Source organism: Malus sylvestris, chromosome 10 (genome assembly GCF_916048215.2).
Source record: "Malus sylvestris chromosome 10, drMalSylv7.2, whole genome shotgun sequence".
NCBI lineage: Eukaryota > Viridiplantae > Streptophyta > Magnoliopsida > Rosales > Rosaceae > Malus > Malus sylvestris.
In genome coordinates this window covers 13,587,155-13,603,849 of record NC_062269.1, presented here as the reverse complement: position 1 = coordinate 13,603,849, position 16,695 = coordinate 13,587,155, and the positions used below count along the sequence as shown (strand labels likewise).

Here is a 16,695-nt window from a genome sequence, read left to right as displayed (position 1 = left end):
AATAATTCCAAGATTGAAGAAGAATGAGCACCCGTGAAATTTTCTCGACGTGTTTGTCCATTGAGAAATTGAGTCAAACCAAGATTCTCTCATCTGTATCTAATTTTTATTAGCTTATTCAGAAAAAAGTTACAGTTCATTTTCCTGCTACTAACAGCGTATAAATCTTACAGTCATGATTCATCCAATATCTACAGTCATAGTTACTCCGTTCACGGTCGTTTCGGGCCGCGCTGCAGCTGACCTACAAACTATTATCTTATGCAAACCAACTTTGCACCTATCTCCTGGTGATATGTATCATCATCTATACATTTCGAAGCTACATCATATAGACAAAATCTATATTAAACATATAAAGGTTACGTTGTTATATACATGTGATTATCCTTCGTTCGATCTGTACACTTCGTTCCAGAGGACGAACGAGTTAGAATATGCATGCATTTATTCCGGATACCACCAAAGATGCCTGAAATGGCAGACCTCACCTCCAACATTTGCCTCTATTCTGGCTAACATTGTTGCATTGACGGCTAACCCATAACAGAAGTCATAATCTTGAGCGACGAAAGCTTTTGAGACCACGAGGAGGTGAATTCCTAAGAGCAGAGGGAAATGGCTGCCCATTCAAAGACCCGCAAAATTTAATATCCCAACCCTCAATGTTCTTAGGGACACAAACATCAAACAGGACTTGGCCAAGTACACTATGTGCACTAATGCTTGGGGGACTGGGCAGAGAGACGGATCTTTCTTTTTGTTCATCTTGTAAAGACCCGGAGTCCTTACTATTTTGATTCTCAGCTGAACTTGGCAAGAAGAAGTGGTCGCTTGGCTCCACTGCAACTCTTCTAAGGCTCTGATTGGAGTTAACTGCTGCTTTCCGGAGATCACATATTAGTTCAGATATCTCATCTTGCATGCCTTCCATGCTAGTATTGTCACCTTCAAGTTCTTTAATTCTTTGAGAAAAAACCAAAGCAGCCTTTTCAAGAAAGTGAGTAACAGAAGACCTATACTGTATTGGATAATACTTATAATGATCTGAAATGAACAGAAAATTGCGTGTGTTTAGTTCTTCTGTGCCACAAGCATTAAAGCAACCAAGCGATAACAATGTGAAAATTTCCATGTGCTAGTTAAGTATCTATGCAGTGTTTTCCAATCCAGGAACGCGAAAGGAACTCAACTAACTCTATCTGCAATTCTGAAAGTTCATTTTACCAATGGTCATGTTGGACTTAAGGTCAGTACAAGGTCTAGATTCTCAAGTACCATAGATTGGGATGAAATATACCACGGTACAAGACCGACTGAATCATGGCCTCCAGCTAAGAGAATGAAAGTCCCCAAAATCTACTAACTAAACAAAGGTTTAACCATATAATCTGAACACTTTTGCATCTATTTTTTTTACTTTCTATTTGTCCAAGATAAGATGGTGCCCACAAGGTTTCAGACAATTCCAACAAGACATTTATACTCTTCAAAGTGTTGCCTGTTGAAACACGTTGACATGCCATAACTTCACCCAACAAAACCATGTAATTTCTTACAGATATCCAATAACTATCAAGATTATGTTAAAGAATGGTGCTAAGCTATGCCTACTGGTTTCCCGATACCAAAACACATCGCTGATGAGCGATATAACTTTCATAGGTAGTGCACAATAAGGAAATCAAAACTACAGAACAGGATAAGGATAAAAGGAAATCAATTTTTTTATACAAACCTAGGTGAGGGGAGCCATTCAATTTCACAAGCTTGACATCTCCTCCAAGTTCTTGTAAACGGTGAGTGAAATTGCAGATAATGTGATAAGGGGCCAGATCATCTTTATCAGAGCACAAAATGAGAAATGGAGCACCCAAACTCTACAGGAAAAACATTAATTAGTCCATAAACTAACAGAAACAAGCAACGGACAGCTAAAGGTGAGTAAAGGCTGAATGAAAACTTACAACAGACGAAAAAAGAGCGTGCCAATACTCAGCACATTGGGATTCAAATCTAGTAAGGTACAACGCATCCAAACCAGAAGCAATGCCTCTAGCTAACCAAGAAACCAGTTTTGACGATCCAGGCATCTTTAGAATGGTTGGGTGTAGAGCATATTGAGTGCCCAGATCACTTGTAAAATCAACAGGACCAGAATCATAGATGTGTCCAGTAATACACTTTCTGACCAATTGATATTCAGCCTTCACATAGTTAAAATAACCCATAAGAACAGAGTTCCAAAAATGAGCATATGGGATCAAATGGGCATTATGAATAAAATACACCACATGTTTTAACTGAAACTACAAAGAAAAGCATACCAGATAATGCTGACCGTCACAAATTCCGTCAAGAATCTGCAGTTACATTTAAAGTTATTACACAGTACAAACATTGAAATAAAATCAGAAAAGACTGGCTAAGACTTCAACAATTCCAGAAATCAACTTATCAGTGCCAAATACAAAGTCGGGTATCTACTACTCACAAAACTTACCCGAAAAACCTTGTACATACAAGCTTTTGTACCAGCAGAAAGAGCCACAAAGACTACAGGACATGGCTTAACCCTTAGCTCCTGCATACCCAAAATATATAAATAAATAACAGGACACTCCATAGAGTAAACTTGAGCAAAATTAAAAGCTATGTATGCCAAATTCATCCAGCATTAAAAACACTTTGAAATTCGAATGGGATGGGATGGGATTTTACACCATATAACACTATGTTTGGATGAAGAAATTTAAGATTACTAAGGAATTTTAAAATGACAGAAATTTAAATGATGGAGTTTTATTCTATAGAATTTGTGAATTTTCTTGTTTGGGTAACCTAAAAGAACAATGAAATTGAATACAGAATTTGTTGTTTTTAAACTCTCAATCATAGAAATTGGAAAATGACACCTATTTACATGTAATTTAAACTTGGGAATTGGAAGTCCCAAATTCCAAGTTTTTTTCCATGCGGAAATTCTAAATTTCTATGTTTATGAATCCAAACAAGGGAATTAGTGCGTGTCAATTTATAAATTCTGTCTTTAATCCAAATTCCAAATTTATTTCCCTTATCCAAACATAGTGCAAGAGTTCGGTTCTTTCTCACCATTAGGCGAGTAATACACATACACACACAACTAACCATACAGTCATTGGCCCGGGAATCGGATCATTGCTCCATATTAAATATATGCATCAAAATCTAAAGAAGCAATGAATAAGAAATTGGCAAACTGGGAAGGAAGCTGACCTCAACAAGCTCATTGAGAATAACAAAGGCGAACGACATGGCCTTTTCGGGATAGAATCTACACAAAATTTCATCACCAGAGCAGAAAAATAAGCTCAAAATGCAGCAAAATCGAATAAAACTCCAATCTTTAAACCCATCCATGAATCATAAACCAAATATCCAAATACAAGCAAATCCATGAACGATTCAGCACAAAAAGAATTCTAAAGATACATCTCATGCATGTTACGTTCTGTTTGGGTGGTGAGAAAATGCGAGAAAAGAAAATCCACTCACGCATGGAGAAAATGGGAATGGCAAACGAGGGAATTCCAACCGAGAGACGAGTACAAATCCACGTGATTCTGCAAGTGCCTCTCGTGAATCGAAACCCAAGCGAAGATGACAACGATTCCTTTGGAATGAGAGACCTCCTCCTTCCGTCCCCAGTAGATTCCACCGCCGCCACCATCGCCACCGCAACTACCACTAGCTCCGCCACCGCTCCACATAGCTGCTGAGCTTCTTTGGGAGAACTTTGGGATTGAATCCTAGGGTTTTTGGTGTGGTGGAATTGTGAGGTAGATGGGGAAATGGTGGTTGGAGAGGTGTTGGATTGTAAGAGCCACTCGTGTTCTTGTACGAAATCCTGAATTGAATTTCTGGAGAGAGAAACGATAATGGGGGCCGTGGTGGGGCTTCTTCTGGATCATGACTCCTATGCGGTCATCGTCATTGTGGGTCCACCGGGACACCTCACACTGTACCACGCGCGTTTTAGGATAAGACTCTGCTCTTCAATTTGATTTTTCATACGAGGGTGAGGGTCGGAGTGGAGCTAGAATTTAAATTTATTAGAGTCGTGATAAAAGAGTTATTGTAACATTTTCTTAATTATTTTTTGCACTCAATGTACGATATCAGTATCTATCATGTCACTATGTACCTCGACCTATACATCAAATTAGACTTACAATTTCTTACACAATATCGTGTGAACAAACATGAAAATGATTAGTTTTTTGTCAACATGATAACTAATCGGATCGTTATCGGGTCACATAATAAGAATCCGTTAATAATGAGTCCTTAACAGGTTTACACAAAGATGACACGTAGCTAATTCGACATGTTAAGAAAAAAAAAGTTATTTTGATGATTTTAATTTTTTAAACTACTAAAAAAACCTTCTATAAAATACAATAGCTATCGTTATATGTATATAGTGTATATTAAATATGTATTATTGTATTATTCTATATGAATTTAAAGCTTTAAGTTTTATTTATTTATTTTTATAGTATAGGGTAAATCGTCAAAAAAGTCCCTGAAATTTGCATAACTCATCACTTTGGTCCCTAAGATTCCAAATCGATAAAAGTGGTCCCTATGATTGTCCACCATCCATCATTTTGGTCATTCCATTAAAAACTTCGTTAAGTGTCCCGGAGCTCTTAGCCGGAAGTTTGAGCAATTTTCAAAGTTTCGTAACTCAATCGTTTCTTAACCAAATTCGACCCATAATATATCAAAATGAAGATAGGAAAACGTAGAATAAGATTATACCTATTTCAAAGCCCAATAGTTGCCAGAGATAGCCAGAAAATAGTCTCAAAGTTGACTGGTCCGAGTGAAAACTCGAAAATTTGCCGAAAATTTGGTAAACTTTAAACGCTCATAACTTCTTCAATGCTCAACGAAATCAAGTGATTCAAAAACAAAAATCATACTTCTTGACAAGATGAAGAGAATAATACCTTTTTTTTATGGCTAACGCGTCGTGGTTTGGCCGAAAAATGGCTCAAAAGTGGCTAACTCGAGACCAATACAGCCACTTTCGAGCCGTTTTCCAACCAAACCACAGCGAGTTAGCCTTCAAAAAAGGTACCATTCTCTTTGTCTCATCGAGAAGTATGATTTTTGTTTTTGAATCACTTGATTTGGTTGAGTATTGAAGAAGTTATGAACGTTTAAAATTTACCTAGTTTCCGACGAGTTTTCAAGTTTTCACTCGGACCAGTTAACTTTGAGGCTATTTTTCGGAAATCTTCGGCAACCATTGGGCTTTAAAATAGGTATAATCTTATTCTACACTTTCCTATCTTCATTTTGATATATTATGGGTCGAATTTGGTTAAGAAAAGATTGAGTTACGAAGCTTTGAAAATTCCCCAAACTTCCGACCAAGAGCTCCGGGACACTTAACGGAGTTTTTAACAGAATGACCGAAATGATAGATGGTGGACAATCTCAGGGACCACTTTTATCGATTTGGAATCTCAGGGACCAAAGTGATGAGTTATGCAAATCTTAGGGACCATTTTGGCGATTTATCCTTTAAAAATATCAAACACTTTAAAAAACCGTACAAGGTTCCTCAATTTTGAAATGCAACTCCTTTCATTTTGCTTATCCATGAACATTTTAGTATTTTGTAGTATTGTACTAATGTTTTTACATTATACTATTATTTTGGGGTCTATAATACTTGAAAGACAAAAATTTTTGTATGTTTTGAAGTAATATTTATGTGACAATGTGGAATGTCACAGCCCGTCCCGAAATTATATTTATCATTGATGTGAATTAACGGAATTTCCCTTAAAGGTTGCTAAGGTATGTGTGACATGTTTATTTGAATAATGCATACCTTCCTAAATTCTTGGAAAAAAAATTAAGTTGGATTAATAATTGTGTGCATTTTGTGTGGTTAGGGACTTAGGAAGACCACACAAATCCCTATCACTCTCTCTCTCCTATCCCGTACCTCCCTCCTTCATAGAACACCCTCTCTCCCTCTCTTCCCTCACATACGAACCACACCTAAAGACCCTTAAATTTTCACAAATCGAAGGCGTTGAAGGTACCATTGTATTCCTCGTGGTGTGGCGAGTCCAGGGATATCATTTTCAGGTAAGGAACCCTTCGATAACTCGTGAAATCCGAACCCCAGTTTTGATTACTGTTCATGAAGACGTAAATATGGTTGTTTCTAGGAATTTGAAGCTCATAGGAAGCTTAGTGAGGCTCTAAGGAAGCTCGGAGAAGAAGAATCGAAGGAATTGGACGTAAGGATCCCTAGTTTTTCTAATTCCTGAATTGGTCACTATTCATAAACTTTTAAACCCTTAAGTTTTTGTGAATTTTAGGACCATAGTGAGCTCAAGAAGGTCCTCATGATGCTCGGAGTGCATCGTTGGTAAAAATTGGTCCACGGGAAGCCTAGTTTCGAAGTTTCACAGAGGTCGCCGAAGTTTCAACCTTCCCCGATGTGATCTCGAAGGTTTTGAGGATCCAAAGAGGTATAACCTTCTTCTTTTCGTGATTTGTGACATTTTGGTGACAATTTCGTGGAAAATGGTGCAAAATCGAGCAAGAAAAGGGCATTTACAGGTTGCCCAGTTTCCGGCGCCGGCGAGATTTTCCGACGTTTGGAGGTAGGGGATGATGCACTTAGGGGGCGCGTGAGGCCGTGGCCTCCCCTGCGCGTGAAGGCGCGTGCACCATAGGAAAAATATTTTAAAAATATCACGATGTTCGTGAGGTTGTGTAGATCACGTTGGTATATTCAGATACCAAAATTGAGCATCGTATGAGAAGTTATTACGTATTGTTGGTTATGTGCTTTAAAATAACGTTTTTATAGTTGTTTTGCATATAGGTGAGACCTATTCCGAGGACGAGGGCATTCAATGGCGTCACGGGGGTTACGACCCTTCGACATACCAGTGAGTGGGCAGTTATTTTCTGTATATACCTATATACTACTGATTTTTCCCAGAAATTGAATTTAAATGATAGTATGTTTAAAAATGCCATGCATACATATTATATGAAATATATGAACTAGTATTTGATGCATATATGTGAAATGGTGTTGTGGACACACATGTGAGTATCAGGTGGGTTAGTTATTGTTTGATGTGATTTATGTTAAGAGCTCATAACATGCACCCCCGGTGTCAGTACTTGTATTATTCACCCCGCACCACACGCTCACCTTGGATCCAAGTAGGTGCATGTCGTATAGACCATTAGAGGCGGTTCCGACTTATAGGTGGCTTTAGATTGTTATACAACTGTTGATGAGAGAAACACTAGAGCGCATTCTTACATCATTCTTGTCGTACAGGTCACAGTTGGTGACTCCAGTTGGATTGGATATTGAGCTATAGAATTAGCCGTACAGGACAACTGCAGGGTCTCCGGTTGATTCCTTATTTCACCTTTTATATTGATGCATCCTTATTATGTTTTGAAGCATAGCATGACATATTTCATGAAAAGTGTTAAAGACTTGTGATTTGAGTTATTTGCTGTTTTATATGGTTATATATATATGATTTTTCTGGGAAAGTATATATGTTTTACAGTGAGGGGTTAGAAGTGTTATTAAATGAAATATTTTTCGAAAAGCTTTGTTTTACTGACCCACTCAATCTTGTTTTGCGCCCCTCCAGGTTCTAGTTAGTAGTGTTGGTGACTCACGAGGATTCCCACGGCGTTCTGACAGATTACTAATGTAGGACTCACCTTCGGGTGTTGTAATTTAGTAATGGTCCTACTTGACTGCACCTAGTATTTATGCTCTGATTATGTGTGTTTCACCCTTAAACTCAATCTAGCATGTTAGTTGGATATTATTGCTAGTAGTTGGTTTTTATTCCTTCGTATTTCTTTTACCCTTTTTGCTTCCGCGTCGCACTTTTGGTTACGTCACGCCCACGTGACGGCCAGCACGCCCTGATTTTGGGTCAGGGTGTGTCATAGGATGCCTATACTAATTTAGAATTATATTTTCCATTTTTTGTGGTCAAATTATGTTTTTCATTTTCATTACTTAGTGGTTTAAAATATATTCCTTTAATGGGTAATGGATCGGGTCATATTACCTAATAATATTAACAAGTCGATTTCGAGACGGGTCATATTACCCATTTACTTTAGTGGGTATTACACAACACAACCCATTTAAATATCGGGTATGTCACGAAAATGACACAAATACGAAAAACACGATACGAATGCCAAGTCTACACCAAATTATAATCATATATTGATCTTCATTGTATGACTAGACTCTTTTTACTTAAGCAGTCGGAATCCTCAATTTTATTGCTATAAAAACAAAACCAACTTTTATGAAAGATTATTGTTAACACATGATCCTTTTAGACTCATTCAAATAACATACATAGTTGTTATCGGGCCTAGAGATATGGGCCTGAAGAGAGCCCACAAGGTGATGACAAAGATCAAGACATAGGGCTTACAAGCTAGCCCACAAAACTCTATAGACATCGCACTATCGCAACAACAATGAAGACGGTCACTATTTGACCGCTTGAGCCAGTTAACAGACTTGATAACTTTCTGGCATGGAGCTCTAAGACACGTATTTCCAAACGTCAACTCCTAGTCACTCGTTGCCCACCAACGTGAAAATGAGTCTATAAAGAGACATAAATGATATAACGCCTAGCTAGAGTTCGGCTAAATTGCTTGTCAACCAATTTTTGGCGAGCAGTGCGCTCGTTATGAGTCAATCAATGAATGTTGTACTTTCCTAAAAGAAATGTGTTGGGCAAGGACACTAACAACGACTTAGAGGTCGTTTGGAAATGTTTTTCAAATGACTGAAAGCGTTTTCAGTCAAAATATTTTTGGAATCAATTATTAGTAAAAATGCAAGTAAATCCTGAAAAAGCACTTAAAATGCTTTCTAAAAGAAGCACGTAACTATTGCTTCTTGCAAGAAGCACTAATATCTCTAAAAGCGCTTCTAATCATTTTAAAAGTACTTCCAAATAAACTGTTAGAGGATTCTAGTTATACTAATTGAGAGCACCCATATTTAATGAATGCCCCCTTGATTGCCTCCCGAGCATTGATTTCTTTCCATTACAAATTAAAAATATATTTTACTGACAAATATAATGTTTTTATTTTCAGTTCTGCAAATAATTTCTTCCTGCAATGTCATAATGGGTGATTATGACTCAATTCGAGATGATGAGCATGCTACGCAGAAGGTGTCAAATGTAAGTATATACAATAGTGCTCCATATTAAAATATAAATTTAAATTGTCTAGTAAAGACACTTCCTTCCAAAAGAAAGAATATTAAACAATGAGTTCAGATTACTATAATTAGGTATCAAACTCAACACAAACTTGATATGTTCATGCGAACTAGTGAGTTATTTGAGATTTCATTTACTAGTGAAAGAAGTTCCACTGAATCGTAGTATTAGTTGGCTAAATTGACCATTGTTTGTTTTAGAAAGAATATAATATAATATAGTAATTCATCAATTTTTGTTTGGTTTTTGTTAGTGATGTAGTAAATCATCCTGTAGGCTCAAATAAACACATATGTACATGAAAGTTAGGCAAGCCCTTCTCATACCCAACCCAGTTTCTAGATTAACCCCCATATTATTTCACATTTCCTAAGATTACCCCCCATATTATCACATTTCCTAATCCACAACAATCATGCACCAAGTTACGTCAAGCGTGTCTATTAGTACCTCTAGCACTAGTCGTATGATCTGTACAATTTTCACTCACCAATAAGTTACCTATATGTTATTATTCTTAATCATTAATGAATGCCATGATCAAGTAAGTCATAGTCTTTTTATATTTGTTAAGAGTTTGAAGTTGGGACAAATTTTAGTCAACTATCACTTGACTTGTAAACGGGTTTGGTTTATCGAGTTTGGATCGGGTACAATCCGACCCGTTAAGTTAACGAGTCATCCGAACCCGATCCGTTAAACTAACGGGTCACCCGTTTCATCCGTTAACAATTATTATTATTATTTTTTTTTGCATAGAGTTTATTTTTTGTTGTTAAGACTTTATTGAAATTACTAAAACATCCTCAACTAACGGGTGCTAATGGGTCTAACGGGTTGACCCAAAGTGACCTGTTATTTAACGGGTTGTTAACGGGTTCATCCGTTAACGACCCGACTCGACCCGTTAAGTCCATCCAAATACTAATATTAACGGGTCGGGTCAGATTAGCGGGTTGGGTCCAAAATGCCAGGTCTAACTATCACCATGTGTTCAATCTTACTCAACAACTTGCATTAGAATGCTAGTTCAATTATTACAACACAATTGTCAACTGGATTTGGATTCCATCTGAATCCTCTTTGTGAGGATTTTAGGTATCCAAACACCATATTCTTTATTTATCGTACATTGTATGGTCATAAATTATTTTAATTTAAAATTAAACACAAACAGTACCTAACAAAAGCAGGCCGCACGATGTACGATAAACGGATAGGATATGAGGATCCCTAGGATCCTCACAAATGGGATATGGAGAGGATCCTTGTCTTGTCAACTGTGGGTCGAATTCAATGATTTCGAACTCAAATTCTTTAGGTTAATCTACTTGTACTGAAATTAGTGCTTATTCCAAATAGTTAATACAAGATTCATGGTAGAAAAAGAAAATTATGATAAATGGGTAAATCACATTTTATCACTTCAATTTGGGTCGCATTACAAATTTATACCACATCTTTTGAACATTGCAATGTTATACATCAACTTACAAATTCGTTGTAATGTTAAACTTCCGTTAGTTAATCTGTTAAATTAATCGTTAACTGTAAACATGAAAAACGCGGAACCCACTCCTTTGTCCAATTAAATTAAAATATTTCATTTTTTATTAAAAAGACCGTGGACCCCACACCCTACCAAACCCATTAAAAAGACTATGCATCTATTAAAACAATCTTAAAATGGAAAACCCCTTAATTCCAATATGAATAGACTGTAAATTTGGGGATTTAAGTGTTTGTTTGATTTTGTGGTTGTATTTAAGCAAATGCCTAAATTACCTACGTACCCGTTTTGAAGGATCAAGCTACTTGTAGTTCTTTAGAATGAGTTTGGGATTTTCAACGAGTGAAATGACCCACACAAAAAAAATTGGTATTTGGTTTATTCGAATAATTTGGATGAGTATTTGGAGTGACTTTGGTGTATATAAACCATAGACTCGATTTGATATTTTGATGTCGTGGTTGCATCTAGAATATGGAACTAAAAACCAAATTGCTACTCACTAATACTCATTATTTAATCTACTAATATATCACTAATTATGATCAATGTATTAACAGGAACATAACAGAGAAGTGGTGTTGGGTCGGCAATTGGACTTGATGGGTTGTCGGTAGGCCGAGCAATTCCTGACACGACCCGATAACCCGACACGACACGACACGAAATTAACAGGTGTTCGGGTCGACACGATAACGAATCGGGTCGTTATCGGGTAACCTGATAAGCACCTGTTAAGATAACGGGTTGATTCGGGTATACAAGTGGGTAATACGATACACGATAAGCAGAATATTAATTTTATAACCCTAAAAAAATACTATAATTATATATATATATATATATTAATTTAACTATTTTATACCCCTAAAAACTATAATAAATAAATATATATATTAAATTAATTATAATAATTATATATACTATAATAATTATACCCCCAAAATATTAACTATAATAATTATATATATATATAGATATTACATTTTAGATTAAATTTTATAAAAACTATAATAATTATTAATTAATATGCATCCATTGATTCCATAATTTCATTCCATTCTTGCCGCACCCTTTGAAGAAAAAGGGAGGGAAAATGAAAATTATAAGAAAAGCTGAAAAGGAAACAAAAAAAAAGAGGGAAAGTTGGGTAGGCTGCCGCCCTTTGAAGAAAAAGAAGGGAGGGAAAAATGAAAATTATAAGAAAAACTGAAAAGGAAACAAAAAAGAGAGGAAAAAATGAAAATTAATAAAAGTGGTGAGAAATTTTATTTTTTTTAAGTTATTAACTTTTTATCACACATATGACATGTCACAGCCCGTCCCGGAATTTTAATTCCGAGACGTGAAAAGACCAAAATGCCCTTAAACGGGACTAAGGGGCGAAAATTTAACAATTAGATTTATATTTGTGTGTGTTAAATTGTGTTTGGACTTAGGTAGGGCCTCCTACCCTCAAAACATTCCCTAAAACCCGTAACCTTTCCTCCTTCTCTCTTTTTCTTCTTTCATCTCAGAAAACTCTCTCACTCTCTCTCTTACTCTCGAACATACGGACTCACACCCAACCTCAATCAAACCTCCACGAACGTTCCATTTAAGACCACCATCGTGATCCTGAGGACTTCACGAGATCGGGGATACCAAACTCAGGTGAGTTTCACTTCGGAAAACCCTAGTTTCAGTGTCACCGTAATATTGCACTGTTCATGAACTTCAAATTGGCTTTGTTTTAGGCCAAACCAAGCTCACAGTGAGCTTAAGGAAGTCCCAAGGAAGCTCGGAGTGCTTCGTTGGAAGTTTTTGGACGTAAGAACACGGAGATCGACAAGTTCAAAGTTTGGCCGGAGCTTTCGAGGCTCTTTCCGGCGAATCCCCGGCGAGTTAGGAGTTGAGGTAGGTATCAATCTCTTCGTCTCGTCAAGTACTACAACTTTCCTTTTTGTTTCACTCAATTTCGTTGAGTATTGAAGAAGTTATACTCATTTGAAAAATACCCAGTTTCCGGCGACCTCCGAGGCTTTCGAGGCAGTTTCCGGCCAAACCACGGCGAAATAGGTGTTGTGCAAGGTACCATTCTCTTTGTCTCTTCAAGGGCTACAACTTTCGCTTTTGAATCACTTGATTTCGTTGAGAAATGACAAAGTTATGGCAATTTGAAAAACGGCCGCCGGAAAAACCAGCTCAGGATGAGTTAAGGGAATTGGAAATTCAGTTGAAAGAATTGGTTGATAAAAGCTTCATTCAACCTAGTACAACACTTTTGAGGAGCCCCAGTTTGTTGGTGAGGAAGAAAATGGATCTTGAGACTGTTCATTGATTATAGACAATGGAGTCGGGTAACGATTGAGAACCGTTATCCATGGTGATGTACTGATGTTTATTTAACCAGCTCAGAAGTAATTGCGAAGATTCAAAGATTGAATTGAGATCTGGTTACTACCAATTGAATATTATAAGTGACGTTGATCATAAGATGGTTTTCTGGACTTGTTATGGTCCTTATGAAGTTTGGTGATGCTATGTGGATACTCATGCGGTTTTATGAGTTGATGGATGAAGTATTCCAATAATGCCTTGATAAATTGATATCATTTTCATTGAAGATATTCTGGCATATTCTGAGCCAGAGCAGAGCATGTAAACGTATTAAGTCGGTGAAGCAAAGATTGAGAGAACGTTGGTGGTATGCTAAGTAGCAAATGCTAAAGTTAGATGAATCAGGTGGCATTCTGAGATTTGTTATATATTCTTAAGGTATTCAAGTGAATCCTTAAAAGATAGCAGAAATTGAGAATTTGGAACAACCACGAGTCGTAATTGAGATTTGGAATTTCTTAACTTACCAGGCTATCTTGGATGGTTGTGAAAGAGTTTTTAGTCATTGCTTTGTCATTGACGAGACTGTTGAGAAAAGAGGTTATGTATGAGTGGGAAGGAAATTGTGAGCAAAGGATTCAACAACTGAAGTATTTCCTCACTCATGCACGTATTTTAGTAATCCCAGAGAATAGTGGTAATCATAAATTTTTAGTGATGTTTCTTGAATGGTATTAAAGGCATGTTGATGCAAATGTTAGGGTGATTGCATACATTTCACGATAAATGGAACCTCATGAGATGAATTACCCTACGGGTGACTTAGAAGTCATAATTACCATTCTTGCTGTGAAGTTATGAAGGCATTATATGTTGATAAGAATGCAAGATTTTACAAATCAAAAGAGTCTCCAATATTTGTTTACTCGGAAGGATTTTGATATGAGGCAACAAAGGTGGATTGAATTACTTAGTGATTATGATTGTACGATCAGGGTGATCGTGAATTGTTGTAGCTGATACACTTGGTGAAAAGATTGCAGTAAGATTAATGTCAGGCACGCTTGCCAAGATTATCTTCTCGTGGATTGAAAATCAATTAAAGTAAACTTAAGAATGAAAGATCGAGAAGAAGTTATACTTGTTAATTTTCAAGTTAGGCCTGTTTGGTAAGGTCGTACTCGAAATTTAAATGTTTGACGAGGAAATTTAAGAATTAACCGAGGCAGAAAAAGATAAACCTTTGGATTGAGATAACTATTTTCTGTTTCGCAGTGGAAATGGAAAGATGTTACTTTGGATTATGTGTACAAGTTTCCTTGTACATAGGATGGTTATGATTGAATTTGAAGCGATAGTTGGTCAATGTACCAAGTTAGTACATTTACTCCAGGGTTGAGTAACGGTACTTATTTGTTTTATAGAAAGAAGAATTGGTTTACGGAACTGCTAAGTTTCTTAAGTATGTTGGTTGCGCAGTTTCCGAAGTGAAGCCATAAGGTTCATGAAGTGTGTCATGTGTGTGTTTTGTTGACTTGTGAATGGAATATTTCTGGGTAGAGAAAGATTCGATCAAGAAAGAGTTTTAGTAGAACCTGAGACTATGGATGAGTCTCCTCAAAGTATTCAGGTGATTAAGTTAACCTAAAAGTAACCAGGAATGACAAAAGACATCAACAGATGAATATACCACTAATCGAGTGTATAACGTAGATGATTTTATATTTTTGGAAATTTCACCATGAAAAGAAATAGCAAGATTTGGAAAGGAAGACAAGATAAGTCTTAGACACATCAGATTGATTTGATCACTAAAGGAATCGATGAAGTTGCATACAAGTGGTGATGTCTTCAGAGTTGGCTAAGGTACTTAATGTATTTTGGGTTCGATACGTTGTCACTAGGTGGCAAATTCGTCACATGAGATCCTGATGCAACTATTGAGAGTTAAATTGCATTCGACTTGATAAGGAACCAAGGATGACTTTGGATTGGAAAAAGAAGGTCCTGAGAATTAAGACAGAGTAAGTGGTAAAAGCTTTGTGAAGGAAATCATTCAATGGAAAATTATGTGGGAGGAAAAGAATCGGATGAGAGATTTTTAACTGAAGCTATTGTTGGAGTATGGTTGATTTAGTTGGTTGCTGGAATTTCGGGGACGAAATTCTATAAGGAGGGAAGATTGTCACAGCCCGTCCCGGAATTTTAATTCCGAGGACGTGAAAAGACCAAAATGCCCTTAAGCGGGACTAACGGGGCGAAAATTTAACAATTAGATTTATATTTGTGTGTGTTAAATTGTGTTTGGACTTAGGTAGGGCCTCCTACCCTCAAAACATTCCCTAAAACCCGTAACCTTTCCTCCTTCTCTCTTTTTCTTCTTTCATCTCAGAAAACTCTCTCACTCTCTCTCTTACTCTCGAACATACGGACTCACACCCAACCTCAATCAAACCTCCACGAACGTTCCATTTAAGACCACCATCGTGATCCTGAGGACTTCACGAGATCGGGGATACCAAACTCAGGTGAGTTTCACTTCGGAAAACCCTAGTTTCAGTGTCACCGTAATATTGCACTGTTCATGAACTTCAAATTGGCTTTGTTTTAGGCCAAACCAAGCTCACAGTGAGCTTAAGGAAGTCCCAAGGAAGCTCGGAGTGCTTCGTTGGAAGTTTTTGGACGTAAGAACACGGAGATCGACAAGTTCAAAGTTTGGCCGGAGCTTTCGAGGCTCTTTCCGGCGAATCCCCGGCGAGTTAGGAGTTGAGGTAGGTATCAATCTCTTCGTCTCGTCAAGTACTACAACTTTCCTTTTTGTTTCACTCAATTTCGTTGAGTATTGAAGAAGTTATACTCATTTGAAAAATACCCAGTTTCCGGCGACCTCCGAGGCTTTCGAGGCAGTTTCCGGCCAAACCACGGCGAAATAGGTGTTGTGCAAGGTACCATTCTCTTTGTCTCTTCAAGGGCTACAACTTTCGTTTTTGAATCACTTGATTTCGTTGAGAAATGACAAAGTTATGGCAATTTGAAAAACGGCCGCCGGAAAAACCAGTCCGGCGACCCAAGGAAGAAGATGATGCGCGTGGGGGCGCATGGGCCGTGCCTTCCTTGGCGCGTGGGGGCGCGTGCTACAGTAAAAAATTATTTTAAAAATATGTCGACGTCCGTGACGTCGAGTAGATCACAGTGGTATATTCATATACCCAATTTGAGCAATATATGAGGAGTTATTAGCTAAGAGTGGGATTATGCGTTAAATAACGTCAATTTGGTTACTTCTCGTATAGGCGAGGATTATATGGACGTTGGGCATGGCTAAGGGAGGCTCAGGGACCTTCGACACGTCGATGTATTCTGTGAGTGGGCAGTTTTGTTTTCCGTATATATATATACTTGACGTTTCCCAGAAATTGAATTGAAATGAAAATATGTTTAAAATGAAATGCATATGAGTTATGTGGAAAAACGGGAAGTGAAATACCATGCATAGAATTGATATGAAAAGTATATAGAAATGTGAGTTGAACTGCCATGCAT

General features: G+C 37.3%; 1 protein-coding gene and 1 long non-coding RNA gene across 14 annotated transcripts in view; one reads left to right on the top strand and one right to left on the bottom strand.

The window, feature by feature from the left end:
• LOC126584677 (uncharacterized) overlaps positions 1–16,695 on the top strand; it is a 54,652-nt gene that overhangs the window by 9,953 nt on the left and 28,004 nt on the right. For 2 of the 13 annotated variants that reach the window (XR_007610074.1, XR_007610073.1), the window contains exons 2-5: positions 15,545–15,680; positions 15,764–15,923; positions 16,029–16,097; positions 16,446–16,514. This is a non-coding gene — a long non-coding RNA (uncharacterized LOC126584677). Of the gene's footprint in view, positions 1–12,274; positions 12,487–12,569; positions 12,730–12,834; positions 12,904–15,458; positions 15,681–15,763; positions 15,924–16,028; positions 16,098–16,445; positions 16,515–16,695 lie in introns of those variants that run through there. The other 11 variants (XR_007610076.1, XR_007610075.1, XR_007610078.1 and 8 more) reach the window with 10 other exon arrangements.
• Positions 333–3,903, bottom strand: LOC126584672 (uncharacterized). The gene is made up of 7 exons (XM_050248999.1): positions 3,538–3,903; positions 3,259–3,316; positions 2,504–2,584; positions 2,328–2,363; positions 1,968–2,207; positions 1,739–1,880; positions 333–1,047 (listed from the first exon to the last, which is right to left on the bottom strand). The coding sequence occupies exons 1-7, from the start codon at positions 3,750–3,752 to the stop codon at positions 554–556; spliced, it is 1,266 nt and encodes a 421-aa protein (XP_050104956.1). The 5' UTR covers positions 3,753–3,903; the 3' UTR covers positions 333–553.